Here is a 15,025-nt window from a genome sequence, read left to right as displayed (position 1 = left end):
GGGAATTGAACTCAGGGCCTTTGGAAGGGCAGACAATGCTCTAAACCACTGAGCCATCTCTCCAGCTCCTATATTTTGTTCTTTCAGGACAGGGTTTCTCTGTATAGCTCTTGCTGTCCTGGAACTCACTCCGCAGACAGGCTGGCTTTGAACTCAGAGATCTGCTGTCTCTGTGTTGGGATTAAAGGCATGTGCCACTTCAGCCTGGCTACTGCATGCAGTCTTTAATTCTTTATGGGTCAGATGTTTTGAGAATTATGTCAACACATTTCAAAAATTGAACTTTCTAAACATCTATATGAAAAAATTTTAATAAACAGACCCAAGTAAATGTACACAGTATCCTTTTGAAAATAGCTGAAGGACAAAAATGCAAATGCATTTTAATTTTAAGTTTTATGCAATTTGTGTTTTAAAACTGTTTAATTTTTTGAGATTGTAATTATATTTCCTCTCTCCCTTTCCTCTCCATATGCTCCTAAAAAACCTCCCTGCTCTCTTTAAAATTCATGGCTTCTTTTTTGTTGTTACTGTATGCTTATATGTATATGTGCTTACATATATATTCTTAAATATAAGCTCTTCAGTCTGTATAATGTTACTTCTGTATGTTTTCAAGACTGACCACTTGGTGCTGGATAACCAATACCAGGCTTTTCCCTGGGGAAGACTCCTCTTGCTCTCAGTTTTCCTAAGTAGCCTGTAGTTCTTTGGGTAGGGTTAAAGGCTCATGGACTTTTCCCCTTTTACTTTGACATATCTGTCACTGTCATCCTGTTCAGCTCACGTTTAGGCAATCATGATGGTGAGACTTTGTGTCAATTTGCTTTTAGTTTTCCTGATAGGCCAAAAAAGCAAATGCAAATAATTTTGTTTAAATGAACCCAAGGCATTTTCTCTTTCCTTGCTTTTTACAAAGAAATGAAAGATCCTTACTTCAAGTAATGAAATTGTAAAATTTCTCCAGATTCTCCTAGGGGTTAGGTTAACATCTTTTGACACAGAGTGACCCCTCAGGGAGAATGGTCTAGTTACAAGTTGCTTTTATGATCTTATTTGATTCACAGTGAAGTACTTACAAGCTTCTGGACAAAATAGAGCTAAAAACCCTTTTATAAAACTTTAATTATATAGTACCTGCTTTTAAGAAAAAAGAGGAATGTCATATACAAAAAATCAAACAAGGTAAATTTTACTATTAATACTTGTAACTACTCTCTCTCTCTTTCTCTCTCTCTCTCTCTCTCACACACACACACACACATGCATGCATGCACGTGCACACACAAACACACTCGCATTGTGTAAACTGAGGTTCCTAGAAGAAGGCCCTGTCTAAACTGAGATTCTGCAAGCTGGCTGGCTGATTAAAATGCTGTGACTGTGGAGAGTTGAAGTGTTGATCTAGAGCTAAAATTATGGGATATCTTAATTTAGGCTGGACTAATTTACCAGCACAGTTACTTTCACCATTCCCAAAGCCAACTGTGCCATCAGATAGTGTCTGAAAGCTGGAATGGGATTTTCCTGCTGCTATAACATCTCTACCTTCAGCCCCCACAAATGGATTTGGTCAATGCCTTGATTTATGAGTTACTTTTGTTCAAAAACTGCTGTGGGACAATGGTCTGTACCCTATCATTTGTATTTTAAATAAACACTGACTGGCCAGTAGCCAGGCAGGAAGTATAGGCACGACAACCAGACAGGAAGTAGAGGTGGGGCAACGAGAATTCTGGGAAGAGGGAAGTTTCAGTGTGCAGTCATCACTCAGACAGAGAAGAAGCCAGACACAGAGCAAGCAAGATGTGTCTGCCTCGCTGAAAAACGTAAAAAGCCACGTGGCTAACAGACAAGAATTGTGGGCTAATATAAGTTATAAGAGTTAATAAGAAGCCTGAGCTAATAGGCCAATCAGTTTATAATTAATGTAGGCCTCTGTATGTTTCTATGTATTTCTTTGGGACTTAATGACTCCAGGAACTGGGCAGGACAGAGACCTCAGTTATCAAGAAACTAAGTTCATAAGACCACTTCCATAATGAAATGTTACTCAGTGCAACCTGTACATGTGTTCATAGTCCGTGATCACTCACAATAAAATTATGTCCTTATTTTGAAGTGAGAGCTGTGTTTTCTGCCTACAAATTTGATCTTATTAGGGTTTTATAATAATTTTTACTCAATATGTTATAAAATGTTTATAAATAAAACATTTGATAGTTACATTCCATATACAGTAATAATTTCTAGAATTTTTGTAGTAATTTCTAGAATTGAGAATTTTGGCTAAGAGTTATAATGTACTCACTTCAAATGTCTACATATGTTTGTATATTATATATTCTGACACAATGTCCAGGAAAGTTGTACATATTTAAATTGGTCAGAGGAGAGTACCCACTGCTCCACATCCTTCCAACTACAGCAGAGATTATAAACGTGATCACAGCAAATGATGTAGACAAAAACACCTGCATTCTTAGTGACTGCATACACATCTCTTTGTCAGCCCCCAACCCAGTGTCTTCGCTTATTGAAATTTTTACGTAATTTTGGTGCCATGTTTTTCATGTTTTTGTATAGCTTTTGAAATTTTTATTGTCAATGTTTATTAAATATCAAAGTTTATCTAAGATTACATAAACTTAAAAACAGGACGTCACAGTGGAAGATTTCACATTCCAAAGATAGACATATTGCAACAAAGATATTAGAGGTCGCAAGGAATCTGAATATTTATGTTGGTCATATTGGTATATTTCATTCTGTATTACTCTTGGAACTTGAAGCCAGAAATGTCTAGCAAGTTGCAAAAATACGTAGACACCTCATAACCTAGAATTGTTGACGTCAGCAAAGCAAATCGTGGCTTTAAACTTCTCTTCTGTGTTCTTTTGCAAGTTGATTACTTCTCAATGTATACTCATTAAGTTTTTAGTCCCTAAAATTATTTTAGTGTCTAAACCTATTAAAAAGGACGTTTGAGGTAGTGATGTGGCTCAACAGGTAAGAGTGACTGCTGGACAAGCCTGGGAATCTGAGCTCTATCCTTGAACCCATACAGAAGTGGAAGCCAAGAATCAACCTGCACAAAGTTGTCCTCTGATTTGTGAGCCATGGCACAAGTATCCACACACTCATTGTGTCCTTTAACACACACCACAAACACGTTTCTAAAAGGGAATTTTAGTTTCTTACCTTTGACCTTGCAACTATTTCTGAGACCTTTACCACAGGATCTTGAGTAAGACTTAGCTTGTTTTGAGCATTCATCTTACTGTTTAGCCAGTTCATGGACTCGCTGATGTACTGCTCAACCTTTTCCATTTCAGCATGATCCAGATGCTCATACCTTTCATCCTATTACAAAAAGTAATACAATTGTAAAAGGAAAACAAGTAACTGAGTTTTCCTAAGTAATGACTTATTGATGATTTCTTCTTAAAACGCTCAAGTTCTTATTATATGCTTCATGTATATTAATGTAAAGATGAACATACAAGGTAATGAAAGCTGAAAAGACTAGGATATAATATAAAATCAGGATGAATTTGCAAAGGACTCCAAAAGAGGTCAGCTTTGAAGAAGAGCAATCAGTAGAGGCTCTGCACTGGGCAAGAGAAGCTAGGATAGAGTAGAATGAAAGGAGGTGCAGAGGTATATAGTGAGGGAGAAAGAAAATTCTGAACATACCATAAAACTAGGTGGTACATCTTTGACAAAAAAAAAAGACAATGAAATTCTGTCCAAACTACACAGTTGCAGCTTCTACATCCAGGAAACCACCCCGTGGTCACAGTTTACATCAGTAGCCAGCAGAGCAGAAAGAAGAAGCAACATAACATAAAGCAAGAGGATTTCCTGATAAAGATTATGGATTGCATAGAAAATGCAGGATGGACAAGGAAAAAGGAGGTGTTGAGGAAAGAGAAGAGGACAATAGGAAGGGGTAAAGGAGGATCAGCTCATTACCTTTGAAAATTCCATAATGAGACCCAATACTGTATATGCTAGTTACAGTTCTTTTAAACACAATTCTTTCACTGTATTTATTTTCCTTCAGATTTTTGAGACAGGTTCTAACCTAGCTAAACTAGCACTTGTCTTCAGAAGCCTTAGCTTCTTCAGGACTGATTAAACCCCTTGGGGATACCATTTTCAAAACTCTTAAGCTTTTCCAGTTTCCTTTGTAAGATAACAAATTACAATCTTCATATTGGACTTGGCTTCTAGGCTGCTACATTTTATTCACTTTCTTACTACCTCATGAATTAGGTTTTCCTTGCTAGTTATTTGCACTAATCAATATACATGCCTTTTTAAAAATTATCTGGAGCCTGGAGCCTTTCCCAGAACTCTCAACTCTAATCTACTTGAGGCTATTTGTAAAGTCTGAAATCTCTACTACTACCATTAAAACTACTACTATTATAACTACTAATAAACTCATTACATCACCACCTACTATTACAACTACTAATAAACTCATTACATCACCACCTACTTTTTGAAGTTTCCCTATGTCAGTATATTTAAAAATGAAGCCAATTCATAATGATCTTTGGAGTTTTTGGAATGCTACGTTTGTATCTTATAAACAAGTGCAAAACTCTAATCTCTCTTGGTCTTTCATTATCAGGTTTGAGTTCCTATCATTTCTTGACTGTTTTATTCTGTCTTAGCTAGTCTACTACTAGAATCTTCACAAACTAGGTCAAGCCACATTGCTTTTATGTTCTGAAAACCCCAAGCTACCTGTATCAGAGTAAACCCCAAACTTTCACAACAGCCCAGATGAGGCCTGTGATGAGACATCTGTCCCTTCCCCAGATTTGTTGCACCAGCTTTGATGTTTCTTTTGTATGCCCCCCCCCGTGTGTGTGTGTGTGTGTGTGTGCGTGTGTGCGTGCGTGTGTGTGTGTGTGTCTTGGGGAAAAGGCTGTATTTGAAGGTCAGAGGGCAACTTACAGGAGTCAGGTCTTTTTCTTTCATTGTGTATGACCTTAGATCACCGGACTCAGTAGCCTTAATGAAGCCTTCTCTGTTTCTGTTTTCAAGAATATTTCTTTACCATCCATTCTGAGCCCTGGCTTTCCTCAATTCTTTTATGACGTATATATCTCTCACTGGTCTGCCCTTTTCTCTGACATAGCTCCTTAAAGCCCCTGACTTTCTCCATAGCCCCTTTGTTAGCACTTTATTTTCCAACTGAAGCATATGAGACCAGAAAGGCCCAGTATTTCTGTTTGCTAAAGTCCAGGACCCACAAAACATCCTGGTATATAATTAGAACTCACATGCCTAATGAAAAGTCTTAGTTTCTTTTGGATGGTATCTTAAATCCACCCCCAAGAAGACCACTAGGGTCAGAGGAGCACTAATCATGTCAGGAACTATACCAGATTTGAAATATGCTTGCTATTTTATCTGCCTCATTCTTTACTTTTCCGTTATCCATACATTTCTGTTTGTGAGTATGCAGGCAGATTGGGCTAGTAAATTATACATTTTCTTTTACAACACACATAAATCTTTTAAAATAAAAAATTAAGTTGTATATTGGAAAACTGTAGATACTGAGAGGCTGTATAACACTGATACCAGCTACTTCGGTTTGACTCCTGACTTCTATCATTTATGATCTGTGTAATCCAACAAGCTGCTTAAACATCCAGATCTTCTCATATGCGAATCGAGACAACAGTAGTTATCGTTCACGGGTACTAAATATAAATACCCTGGTGAGAACTGTGTGAGACAACCCACACACAGTGCTTAAGATCTACTAAGTGCTTGAGGAATCTAAGTGATTGCGATGATGCCATGCCTGAATGATCCTGGTGTTGCCCTCTCCTGTATATGGATGCAGTGTTAACACCAATGAGCAAATCTGATGATAACAGTATGTAAGTGGGGAGCAGTAAACCTGACCCCATGGAACAACTTCAACAAGATGGCCTGTTTCTCTTGAGTTTTCTGGAACAGAGCTGTGTTTACTGGTCTGCTGCAATAGAACAGCGGCAAAGAAGAAGTGAATGGACACAGTAAAGACTGTAAGGTGTAAACCAATAATTTCCTAAACAGTCTGCTAGGCTTGACTGCTTACTTACTGTTCCATCCAAGTGGACACATGTTATATATAACCCTACCTGAAGCTTCAGAACAGATGAGGGTTGAGAGAGATTTGGGTGTGTACAAAGAACAAAATGAGATTATGGATGAATGACAGGAGATTAACAACAAATTAGGCAAGAAAAAAATAGTTTGGCAGTATAGAGGCGAGGAAGACATTTTTCTTTTAAGAAACACAAACATGAAAACAAAGGGTTTTGTCACTGCATTAACTTAAATCATGGCTTCAGGGAAATCCAAGAGCTGAAAGCCTCAGATTTTAAATGTCTTGGAGTCCTCTACTAGTAATTCCTCATTAAAAAACTCTTGGTTTAGGTGTGTTCAGTCTCTTGAGAAGCTGCACTCTGGGGCTGAGGGCTTCTCCACACGTCCTCCGCAGCTACCCTCACACCCCAGTACCTTGTTTCTGTGTGCTTCTATTACTTTCAAGACAAGTTGAATCTTTTTTCCCAAGTCGTTTAAAGCTTTTGGTCTCTCCTCATGTTCCACATACTTCATTTGAATGGGCTGGCCATACTTCTATTAACAAGAAACATTTAAAGAGAGTGAATAATTATAACAGGATACATTTATTTCTCCCTTAGAGGGTGATAAATAGAAGATAGACAAAAATATGACTTTTCTATTTTCCCACAAAAAATGTATTTCAGTGGCCCTTATTCTACTTTATAATACTGATTTTATCTAAAAAAATTCACTCATGGTTACCTCTTGACTCTTTTCAAAACCCAAAACCTAATCCAAACTGTCAATCTTTTCAAAGCAAGGTGCTAAAACTTTTAGAACCATTTGAAAAAGAAAATAAGGACTATTTGGAATTTGCAAATTTAAAACTTGGTTTCAAATTTTATTTTTGAGACAGGGTCTTCCTGTGTAGCTCTGGCTGTCTTGGAAATCCCTATGTAGACCAGGCTGGCCTCAAACTCACAGAGACCCACCAGTTTCTGCCTCCCAAATGCTGAGATTAAAGGCAAGGTGAACCAAACTGAATACCAGTGCTTTTGCATCATAATTTTTATAAAACATTAATATTCACCTACTACTTAAAGCAATTTACTAACCTTTAGCTCCTGAAGCTTATCCACATAAACTTGTTTAGGTTGGTCTTCTCCTTCTTCATAAAGCCAATTTTCTGTGTCTTCCAATACTGTGGACAGTTTGTTCATGTCCTAGTCATACATTTAAGAGACACTAATTAAAATGTCTTGGAAATAGAGGTCAATACCAGATTCTTCAGACCTTTTTCTTAAAAAAAATGTTTTTCACTATCCTCCTCCAACTTAAAAAAAAGAGCCATCAAGAAAAATTGACAATAACAAATTTGATATACTTTTAAACATAATTCTTATGAAGATTTTGAAATAAACATTCAAGTTCTTACAGCTTCAGACTTACTTCTGGAGTGATGAACTTTTCGTAGACGGAGCCGAGTTTGTCTCTGAAATCATAGACGTATTCTTCCACAGCGTTTTTAGCATCATTTCTTTCTTTCTCTAACTTATCCTGCATTATCATCTTCCCCTAGTCAAAAAGTTTCAGATTGTCATAAAAATATGCATTAGAGAACTGTTAGTTAAAACTATGACACCACTTCATACCTTGTAAGAGGAGCATATTACAACAACAGGTGAGGATCTTAGGACTGTAGAGACTATAGAGAAACTGAACTGGTGGAAAAAAACACTCTACAGCTGTGGACCACAGGAACAGTGTGAAGGTTCCTCAAAAAAAAATATATATACATATATATATATATATATATATATATATGTGTATATATATATATATATATATATATACCAGTTGTAGTGACATATGCCTTTAATTCCAGCACTTGGGAGGCAAAGGGAAGCAGATCTCTGAGTCTGAGGCCAGAAAGTTCCCTACTCCTGAGTATATACCCAAATGAATGGAAATTAGACACTTCATAGATCTGTATGCTAGCATTTAGTGAGCCATTATTAATTATCACAAGAAGTATAAACGGAAACACCCATTAACTGATGAACGGATAAATGATATATAGTGTACACATACAACAGAACTATGAGGCTTAGAAAGGAAGTTCTATATATATGTGAACCCCAAAATCATGCCTAGTAAAACAATCTAGGCAGAAATGGACAAGTATTATCTGCTTCAATTTATGAGAGCTGTCTAAACAAGGCAGATTCTTTTTTTTTTTTTCTGAGACAAAGTTTCTCTGTAGCTTTTTTGGAGCCTGTCCTGGAACTAGGTCTTGTAAACAAGGCTGGCCTCAAATTCACAGAGATCTGTCTGTCCCTGCCTCCCAAGTGCTGGGATTAAAGGCATGTGCCATAACCACCCGGCAACAAGGCAGATTCTTAGGAGACAGGAAATAGAAGAGTGTTCAATGAGAACTGGGAGAAGGAAGGAGTAGAAAGTTTGAATTCCATGCTGCAACATTTCCATTTGGGACAGTTGAAAGCTTTGGAAATAGTCGTGATGGTTGTATAATACCAAATGTGATAGTTATTAACACTGTATACTTGAAAATGGTTTTAAGATGTCAAATTTTAAACTACAAGTATTTAAAAAGTAATAATATATCCTCTAACCACTGACTTGTATGCTTTGAGTGAATGTATTATATGGTATGTGACTTACACTTCAGTAACAGCATTTGAACACATTTATACATGTTTCAATTCCAGCATCCCCATTTACTAGCTGGGGACAGCAAAAGTCATCTACTCTGTGTGCATGTTACATTGGTACCCTAAGTGGCTGTGAGTAAGACCTATCACATGCAGTATCTTCCCTCCACATGTGATGCACTACCATTGGTCAGGGATAGATTAACAGTGGTTGTGATGCTGAGCTTTGGAAACTGATGACCTAAATCCAAATATGAATGTTATTGTCTGACTGGGGTAGCATATTGCACACAGACTTCAGTTTTCTTGTCTGTAAGCTAAGTCCTTAACAGGACCTATGGGTTATGTTTATTTTGAGAACCTAAAAGATGTTAGCAAGAACTATTATGACCAAAACCAAGGAAAGAATGCAATTATAATTCTTGAACAAAATTTTCTCTTAAAAGCACCTGGTTTTCTAAACACAAGGATTCCTTGACAAGCTGTAATACAATGACCTATATTTAGAAAGAGACATTTAAAAAATTAATGAAAGTCTCATTTTGTACATAAACCTACTATGGTTTCCTAAAGTAGTTCCTTTGGAAAAATTAGACTATAAACATATACATTCTGAGTATTATATGAGTTCTTCAGGAATTACTATGCATGAATAGATCCTTGTTAAGAAATAGGTATTATGCATTGGTACTTTAAAAAGAAGCCTTATAAAAATCAAAATCTCTTCATGTAATGATGGACAGTAAACAGTTGAAAGCAACATGCTTCAAACACTGACCTAATGTCTATAGATATTAGGAACCACCATTTCAGTATAAAATTAGAGGACAAATACAATCACTTCATACAATTACTGCTAAAGAAAAAATCACTTCCAAGAGACTGGAACTCTAAATGAAAGTAGACAAGGGCATTTAAGAAAATGTTAAAAAGGACAACTGTTTACAAATCATTAATCAACACTCTGAACACACTTAAGAGAGGGGTTTGCTAGGCCAGTGGTGATGCTACATGCCTGTGATCTCAAAACTCAGAAGGTCGAGGAAGATTCAGGTCCGCCTAGGCTATACAGAAAGATCCTGCCTCAACACCTCTTTAAAATGAAACACAAAGAATCCAAACCAAGCCAAAACAAAAAGTGGGATGTTTCTATTTTATGATTGTTAGAGAATAAAGGAGGGACTGGATGGTGCAAATGTTTATAATCCCAGCATGGAGGAGGTAGAGGCAGGAGGGCCAGGACTTGAGGTTATCCTAATTACATGATGAATCTGAGGCTACAGGAACCCCAATTTTTAAAAAAGGTGGAGGTGGTTATGAAATCAGTCTCAGAAAGGTTTTTCTCTATAATAGATACCGGTTTTCATATAATTAAGATGAAAGTACTATGTACAAATACAGTTAATTAGTTTGATAATGTTATAATTCCTTAATAATTGCAGACAGACTGCTGAGCTTTCAACTTCTGACTTCAATATAGTATCAGAATGCATTAGCAATTATTCAACAGCAACTCCAACTTATATACCTCATTTTCAATGTAGCTATTGAGAAGATCTTGGGTCAGTTGTCTGTACAGGCTACTCTGGATGGGTAGATCAATACTCTTGACTTTGCCTTTTTTAATAGTCTGATTTATGCGGTCTTGCTTGTCTGAAGAAAGTGACTAGAAAAGAAAACAAAATCAAAAGTGAAATTTTCTAAAACCAACAAATTTTAGAATTGAAACAAAAAGAGTAAAGCCAAACATAAAAACTAATACTGATAACCTTTTTATTCTGGTTAATTCTAAATCCTTTCTACATTTGGAATACGGACTTGGAAATTCAAAGCTGTAATGAACAACCACTTCACATACAATACTATGGTTATAATTCACGACAAAGGAAACAAATAAGGTAAGGGTATGGAGAAATTGGAACATTTCTTATAAACTGTTGGTGGCATTATAAACTTTACAGTAATTGTTGCCAGATTTTAAAATAGCTGAACCATTGAAATGGTTTATGGGGTACTTGCTGCTAAGCCTGACAACCTGAATACGATTCTAGGACCCACATGCAAGTTGTTCTTTGACTTCAACACAGGAGCTGTGTCATATATGTACACATGCGTACACAGTTAGCCGAGAGGTTCTTCAAATGTTAAAACACTTAAATACTATTATGATTAGCAATTCCAATGCTAAGTGAGTGTCCAAGAAAATGAAAATATACAGAGAAAAGTCGTCAAAAGTAACATTCTTACAGGAAAACTATGTTGGAAATGTTTATCACTAGTAAACAGGAAATCAGAATGTGGAATGCAGTGATACAATGCATTAATAGACCATAACTGGAGATGGAATAATAACTCATCACTAAGCTGAACTCTGAAGCCATGCTTAATGTAAGAGGCAGCTTCAAGGGCCTTTATCTAAAATTTCCAAAATAGGCAAGTCTGTAGAGACGAAGTTGGCTAATGGTTGCCTCTGTCTGGAAAGGGGAGAATGTAGAGAAAGGGAGAGTTGTAGCTCATGAGTACATGACTGTTTTAGGGCAAAAAAAAATCTCTAAAATTGTGATGATGCAGGTGTGAGAACCCACTACTAACCTGTGCACTAAATGGGAGAACTGTATGATGTACCAGGTATACTTCAAACTCAATTCTGAGTAAAATGAGAATGTTAGAAAACAGGTTTCAGGTTTTGAATTATTTTATAATCTAGAATTTAAAACCTCTAAGGAAAAGAATCATACAGCTATGCTATGACATAAATTAATCAGTTGTTATTATCATTTATTATTATTATTGTTTTGAGACAAGGTTTCTCTGTTTAACAGCCCTAGTTGTCCTGGAACTAGCTCTTGTAGACCAGGCTTGCCTCAAACTCACAGAGATCTGCCTGCTTCTGTCTGCCAAGTGCTAGGATTAAAGGCATGTGCCCAGCTTCAAATTATTATTTTCTAAAATTGCATTTTTATCATTTTTAATTATGAATATGCATGTGTATCTGTGTGTAGGTTTGTGATGTGAGTGCAGGTACCTGCAATGGAAGGAAGAGGACATTGGGCCCATGCAGATTTGCAGGCCATTGTGAGTCACTGAACATGGCTGCCAGGAAGCAAACACAGGTCCTCTGGAAGTACAGTAAGCACTCTTAACCAATGAACTATCTCCCCAGCCCTATTATCTTCAGAGTCTTGAATGAAGGTAGGGAGGCCTAAGAAGTCAATGGGATCTGAGGACAAGAGACATGGAAAGTGATAAGATGTAAGCTCATCAGCTCATCACCTCCCTGCTACCACCAACCACCACAGCTGGCTCAGATACTCACATTAAAATAATTTTAGCTGCGTATGGTGGCACATGTCATTAATTCCAGCACTCTAGAAAACAGAGGTGGAGGTGGAGACAGAGGCAGGCAGATCTCAGGCTAAGGCCAGCCTGCTCAGTCTACACAATAAATTCCAGGTTGGCTAGGGAATGGGGAGACATTGTCTTCTACTCCCCAAAGAATTTTTAATTATGTAATTTTTAATTACGATGTGACCAAAATTCAATGCAGAACATTAATCACTTAAATTCATTTGGAATTATTCCCTTTCTCCAAGACTATGTAATTTCTAGTGAAAAGAAATGTTATTAAAACATATTTTCCCTGTCAAAAGATAATTTTACTTATGTTTTTATATTTTAAAAGCTTTTAAGTACAACTCTGAAAGGTAGGTATTTTGGTCGTAAACTTCCTATGCTTCTCCATAGCACTGCAGTTTGAACTACGCATGCACTAAACAGACCAGCTACGCCCCTCATCTCATCTCATCTCATCTCATTTCATCTCATCTCATCTCATCTCATCTCATCTCAGCCGGGTATGATAGGTTCTGCAGGCCTGTGACTCAACTCCTGGGAGGCTGCAGAGGGAGGGAGCACCATAAGTGTGAGACAGTTCTGCACTACACAGGAGACCTTGTCTAAAACAGACACACCCAGACAAGCGGACACAAAATCCAAACCTGACAAAAGCTCCAAACACAATCACAGAGCAGGAAAGCAAACCTTTGTCTTGGCTCCAGTGTGGTCAATCTCCTCTTCTGGGGTGTGCTCAGCATGACATTTTTGATGACCTCCTTCTTCTTGGTCAACCTGCATTTTGTCCTGGCAAAATACATAATGGATGGAACAGTCCTTTTCTAGTGAAAAGCACAGCCTTACTCCTGTGTTCAGATGTGGGTGCATACCTAAGCAGCTTCCTTTTCAAATGATACTAACAACGAACAGTTAACGCCTATAAATGAAAAGGTCAGCTTGAAGATTCTCATTCACTTTCTTGACCAAAAAATTTGTAAAGAATACAGAAAACTATTCTCAAACCAGTAAGTCAGGATTCATAAAATTAAGCTTTAAAACAACTTGACATTAAAATATTAGAGATGATCTTAGTTTGATGGAAATGCAGTAAAAAGATGAGCCTCAATCACACAATTCAGTTACATATTTCTAATTTTTTTTAATTCTTTTTTTTATTGAGAAAAGGAAAAAACAAGTTTCCACCTCCTCCCAGCCTCCCATTTCCCTCCCCCTCCTCCCACCCTTCCCCCCCCCCTCCCACCCTTCTCCCCCTCCCCCCACTCCTCTCCCCCTCCCTCTCCAGTCCAATGGGCAGTCAGGGTTCCCTGCCCTGTGGTAAGTCCTAGGTCCGCCCCCCTCCGTCCATATTTAGGAAGGTGAACATCCAAACTGGCTAGGCTCCCACAAAGCCAGCACATTACGTAGGATCAAAACCCCATGCCATTGTCCTTGGCTTCTCATCAGTCCTCATTGTTCGCCATGTTCAGAGAGACCAGTTATATCCCATGCTTTTTCCGTCACAGTCCAGCTGGCCTTGGTGAGCTCCCAATAGATCAGGAAATGCAAATCAAAACAACTTTGAGATATCATCTTACACCTGTCAGAATGGCTAAAATAAAAAACTCCAATGATAGCCTTTGCTGGAGAGGCTGTGGAGGAAGGGGTACCCTCATCCATTGCTGGTGGGAATGCAATCTTGTGCAACCACTTTGGAAAGCAGTGTTTCGGTTTCTCAGGAAATTCGGGATCAACCTACCCCTGGACCCAGCAATACCACTCCTGGGAATATACCCAAGAGATGCCCCAGCAAAAGACAAGAGCATTTGTTCAACTATGTTCATAGCAGTATTATTTGTAATAGCCAGAACCTGGAAACAACCTAGATGCCCTTCAATGGAAGAGTGGATGAAGAAAGTGTGGAACATCTACACATTAGAGTACTACGCTGCGGTAAAATATTTCTAATTTTTTATTGAAAACTATTTTTATACAGTTTCCCCTACCTCATCTCCTCCCAGATCCCCCCATCCACCTTCCCACACTTCTAACTCCATGCCCTCTTTATGTTACCATTTTTAAATGTAGAAAATACCAACATTAACCAAAACTTAGATGTCTCTGAAGCACTCAGATATTAACCATCAAATGGGCTGTCCACTTGGCAAGCAATCCTAAACAAGATATATTGTTTACTCTTTCTCATCACACTCCCCACCATCCTCTTGAAAGAAGCAGCTAACAATGTAGGAATCATTGTATGTTTTGCTGTATCTGGACTTGAGTGAATATGTATTTCACAGTTAGCTTTCTTGAATAAATAAATGCATAGTTTTGTCAAAGAGAAAAACAGGCTAAATTATTATCTCTCTGCCTCTGAGAGTTTGACCCGGGGCTTTGTGCATGCTCACAGGACAAGAGCTCCACCTCTGAGCTAAGTCCTCAGGATGTTATATTTTATATTCCAATTCTTCCCTTATAACTCTACAACCTCCAACATCATGACAAGAGGTAAGAAATGCAGTGTTGTGGTCACAGAGAAGCATAATGTAAATATTAAAATAAACATAGTAAACAAAATAAACATGCTCTGTGCCTACTAGTTGGGGATCAAGATGAGATCTCAGCTATCAATGCCACCATGCCTTTGCTCTGCTACCATGGACGCTAACCCTCTAAATCTGTAAGCCCAATTAGATGCTTTCTTTATTAAAACAAAGAAAAGAAAAAAAGAGTGTGGTAGAGTGATTGCTTAGGGTTTTATATCCTGCAAAGCTAAATAACTTAGTAAACAAAATTAAAATAATTATAAATTGCTTTCAAGTAAATGATCACAATGCTGTACCAGAATTTTTATTTTAAAGAAAGAACTTTTCATTATTATGATGTTAATTAATTAATTTTTTAAAAATTTATTTATTTATTAAGGATTTCTGCCTCCT

The 15,025-nt window shown here is 37.5% G+C and overlaps 1 protein-coding gene across 2 annotated transcripts in view; it reads right to left on the bottom strand.

Annotated features, from left to right (window-relative positions):
- Hspa4l (heat shock protein family A (Hsp70) member 4 like) overlaps positions 1–15,025 on the bottom strand; it is a 49,996-nt gene that overhangs the window by 1,788 nt on the left and 33,183 nt on the right. The window contains exons 13-18 of one of the 2 annotated variants that reach the window (XM_005343928.3): positions 12,795–12,893; positions 10,282–10,419; positions 7,531–7,656; positions 7,197–7,304; positions 6,535–6,654; positions 3,202–3,363 (exon numbers count right to left, since the gene is read on the bottom strand). In XM_005343928.3, the coding sequence (XP_005343985.1) occupies positions 3,202–3,363; positions 6,535–6,654; positions 7,197–7,304; positions 7,531–7,656; positions 10,282–10,419; positions 12,795–12,893 (753 nt within the window). The remainder of the gene's footprint in view (positions 1–3,201; positions 3,364–6,534; positions 6,655–7,196; positions 7,305–7,530; positions 7,657–10,281; positions 10,420–12,794; positions 12,894–15,025) is intronic. The other variant, XM_013348624.2, reaches the window with a different exon arrangement.

Source organism: Microtus ochrogaster, chromosome 1 (genome assembly GCF_000317375.1).
Source record: "Microtus ochrogaster isolate Prairie Vole_2 chromosome 1, MicOch1.0, whole genome shotgun sequence".
In the NCBI taxonomy this organism is placed as follows: Eukaryota; Metazoa; Chordata; class Mammalia; order Rodentia; family Cricetidae; genus Microtus; species Microtus ochrogaster.
Note: the sequence above shows the minus strand (reverse complement) of the source record. Positions and strands in the feature narration are given on the sequence as shown.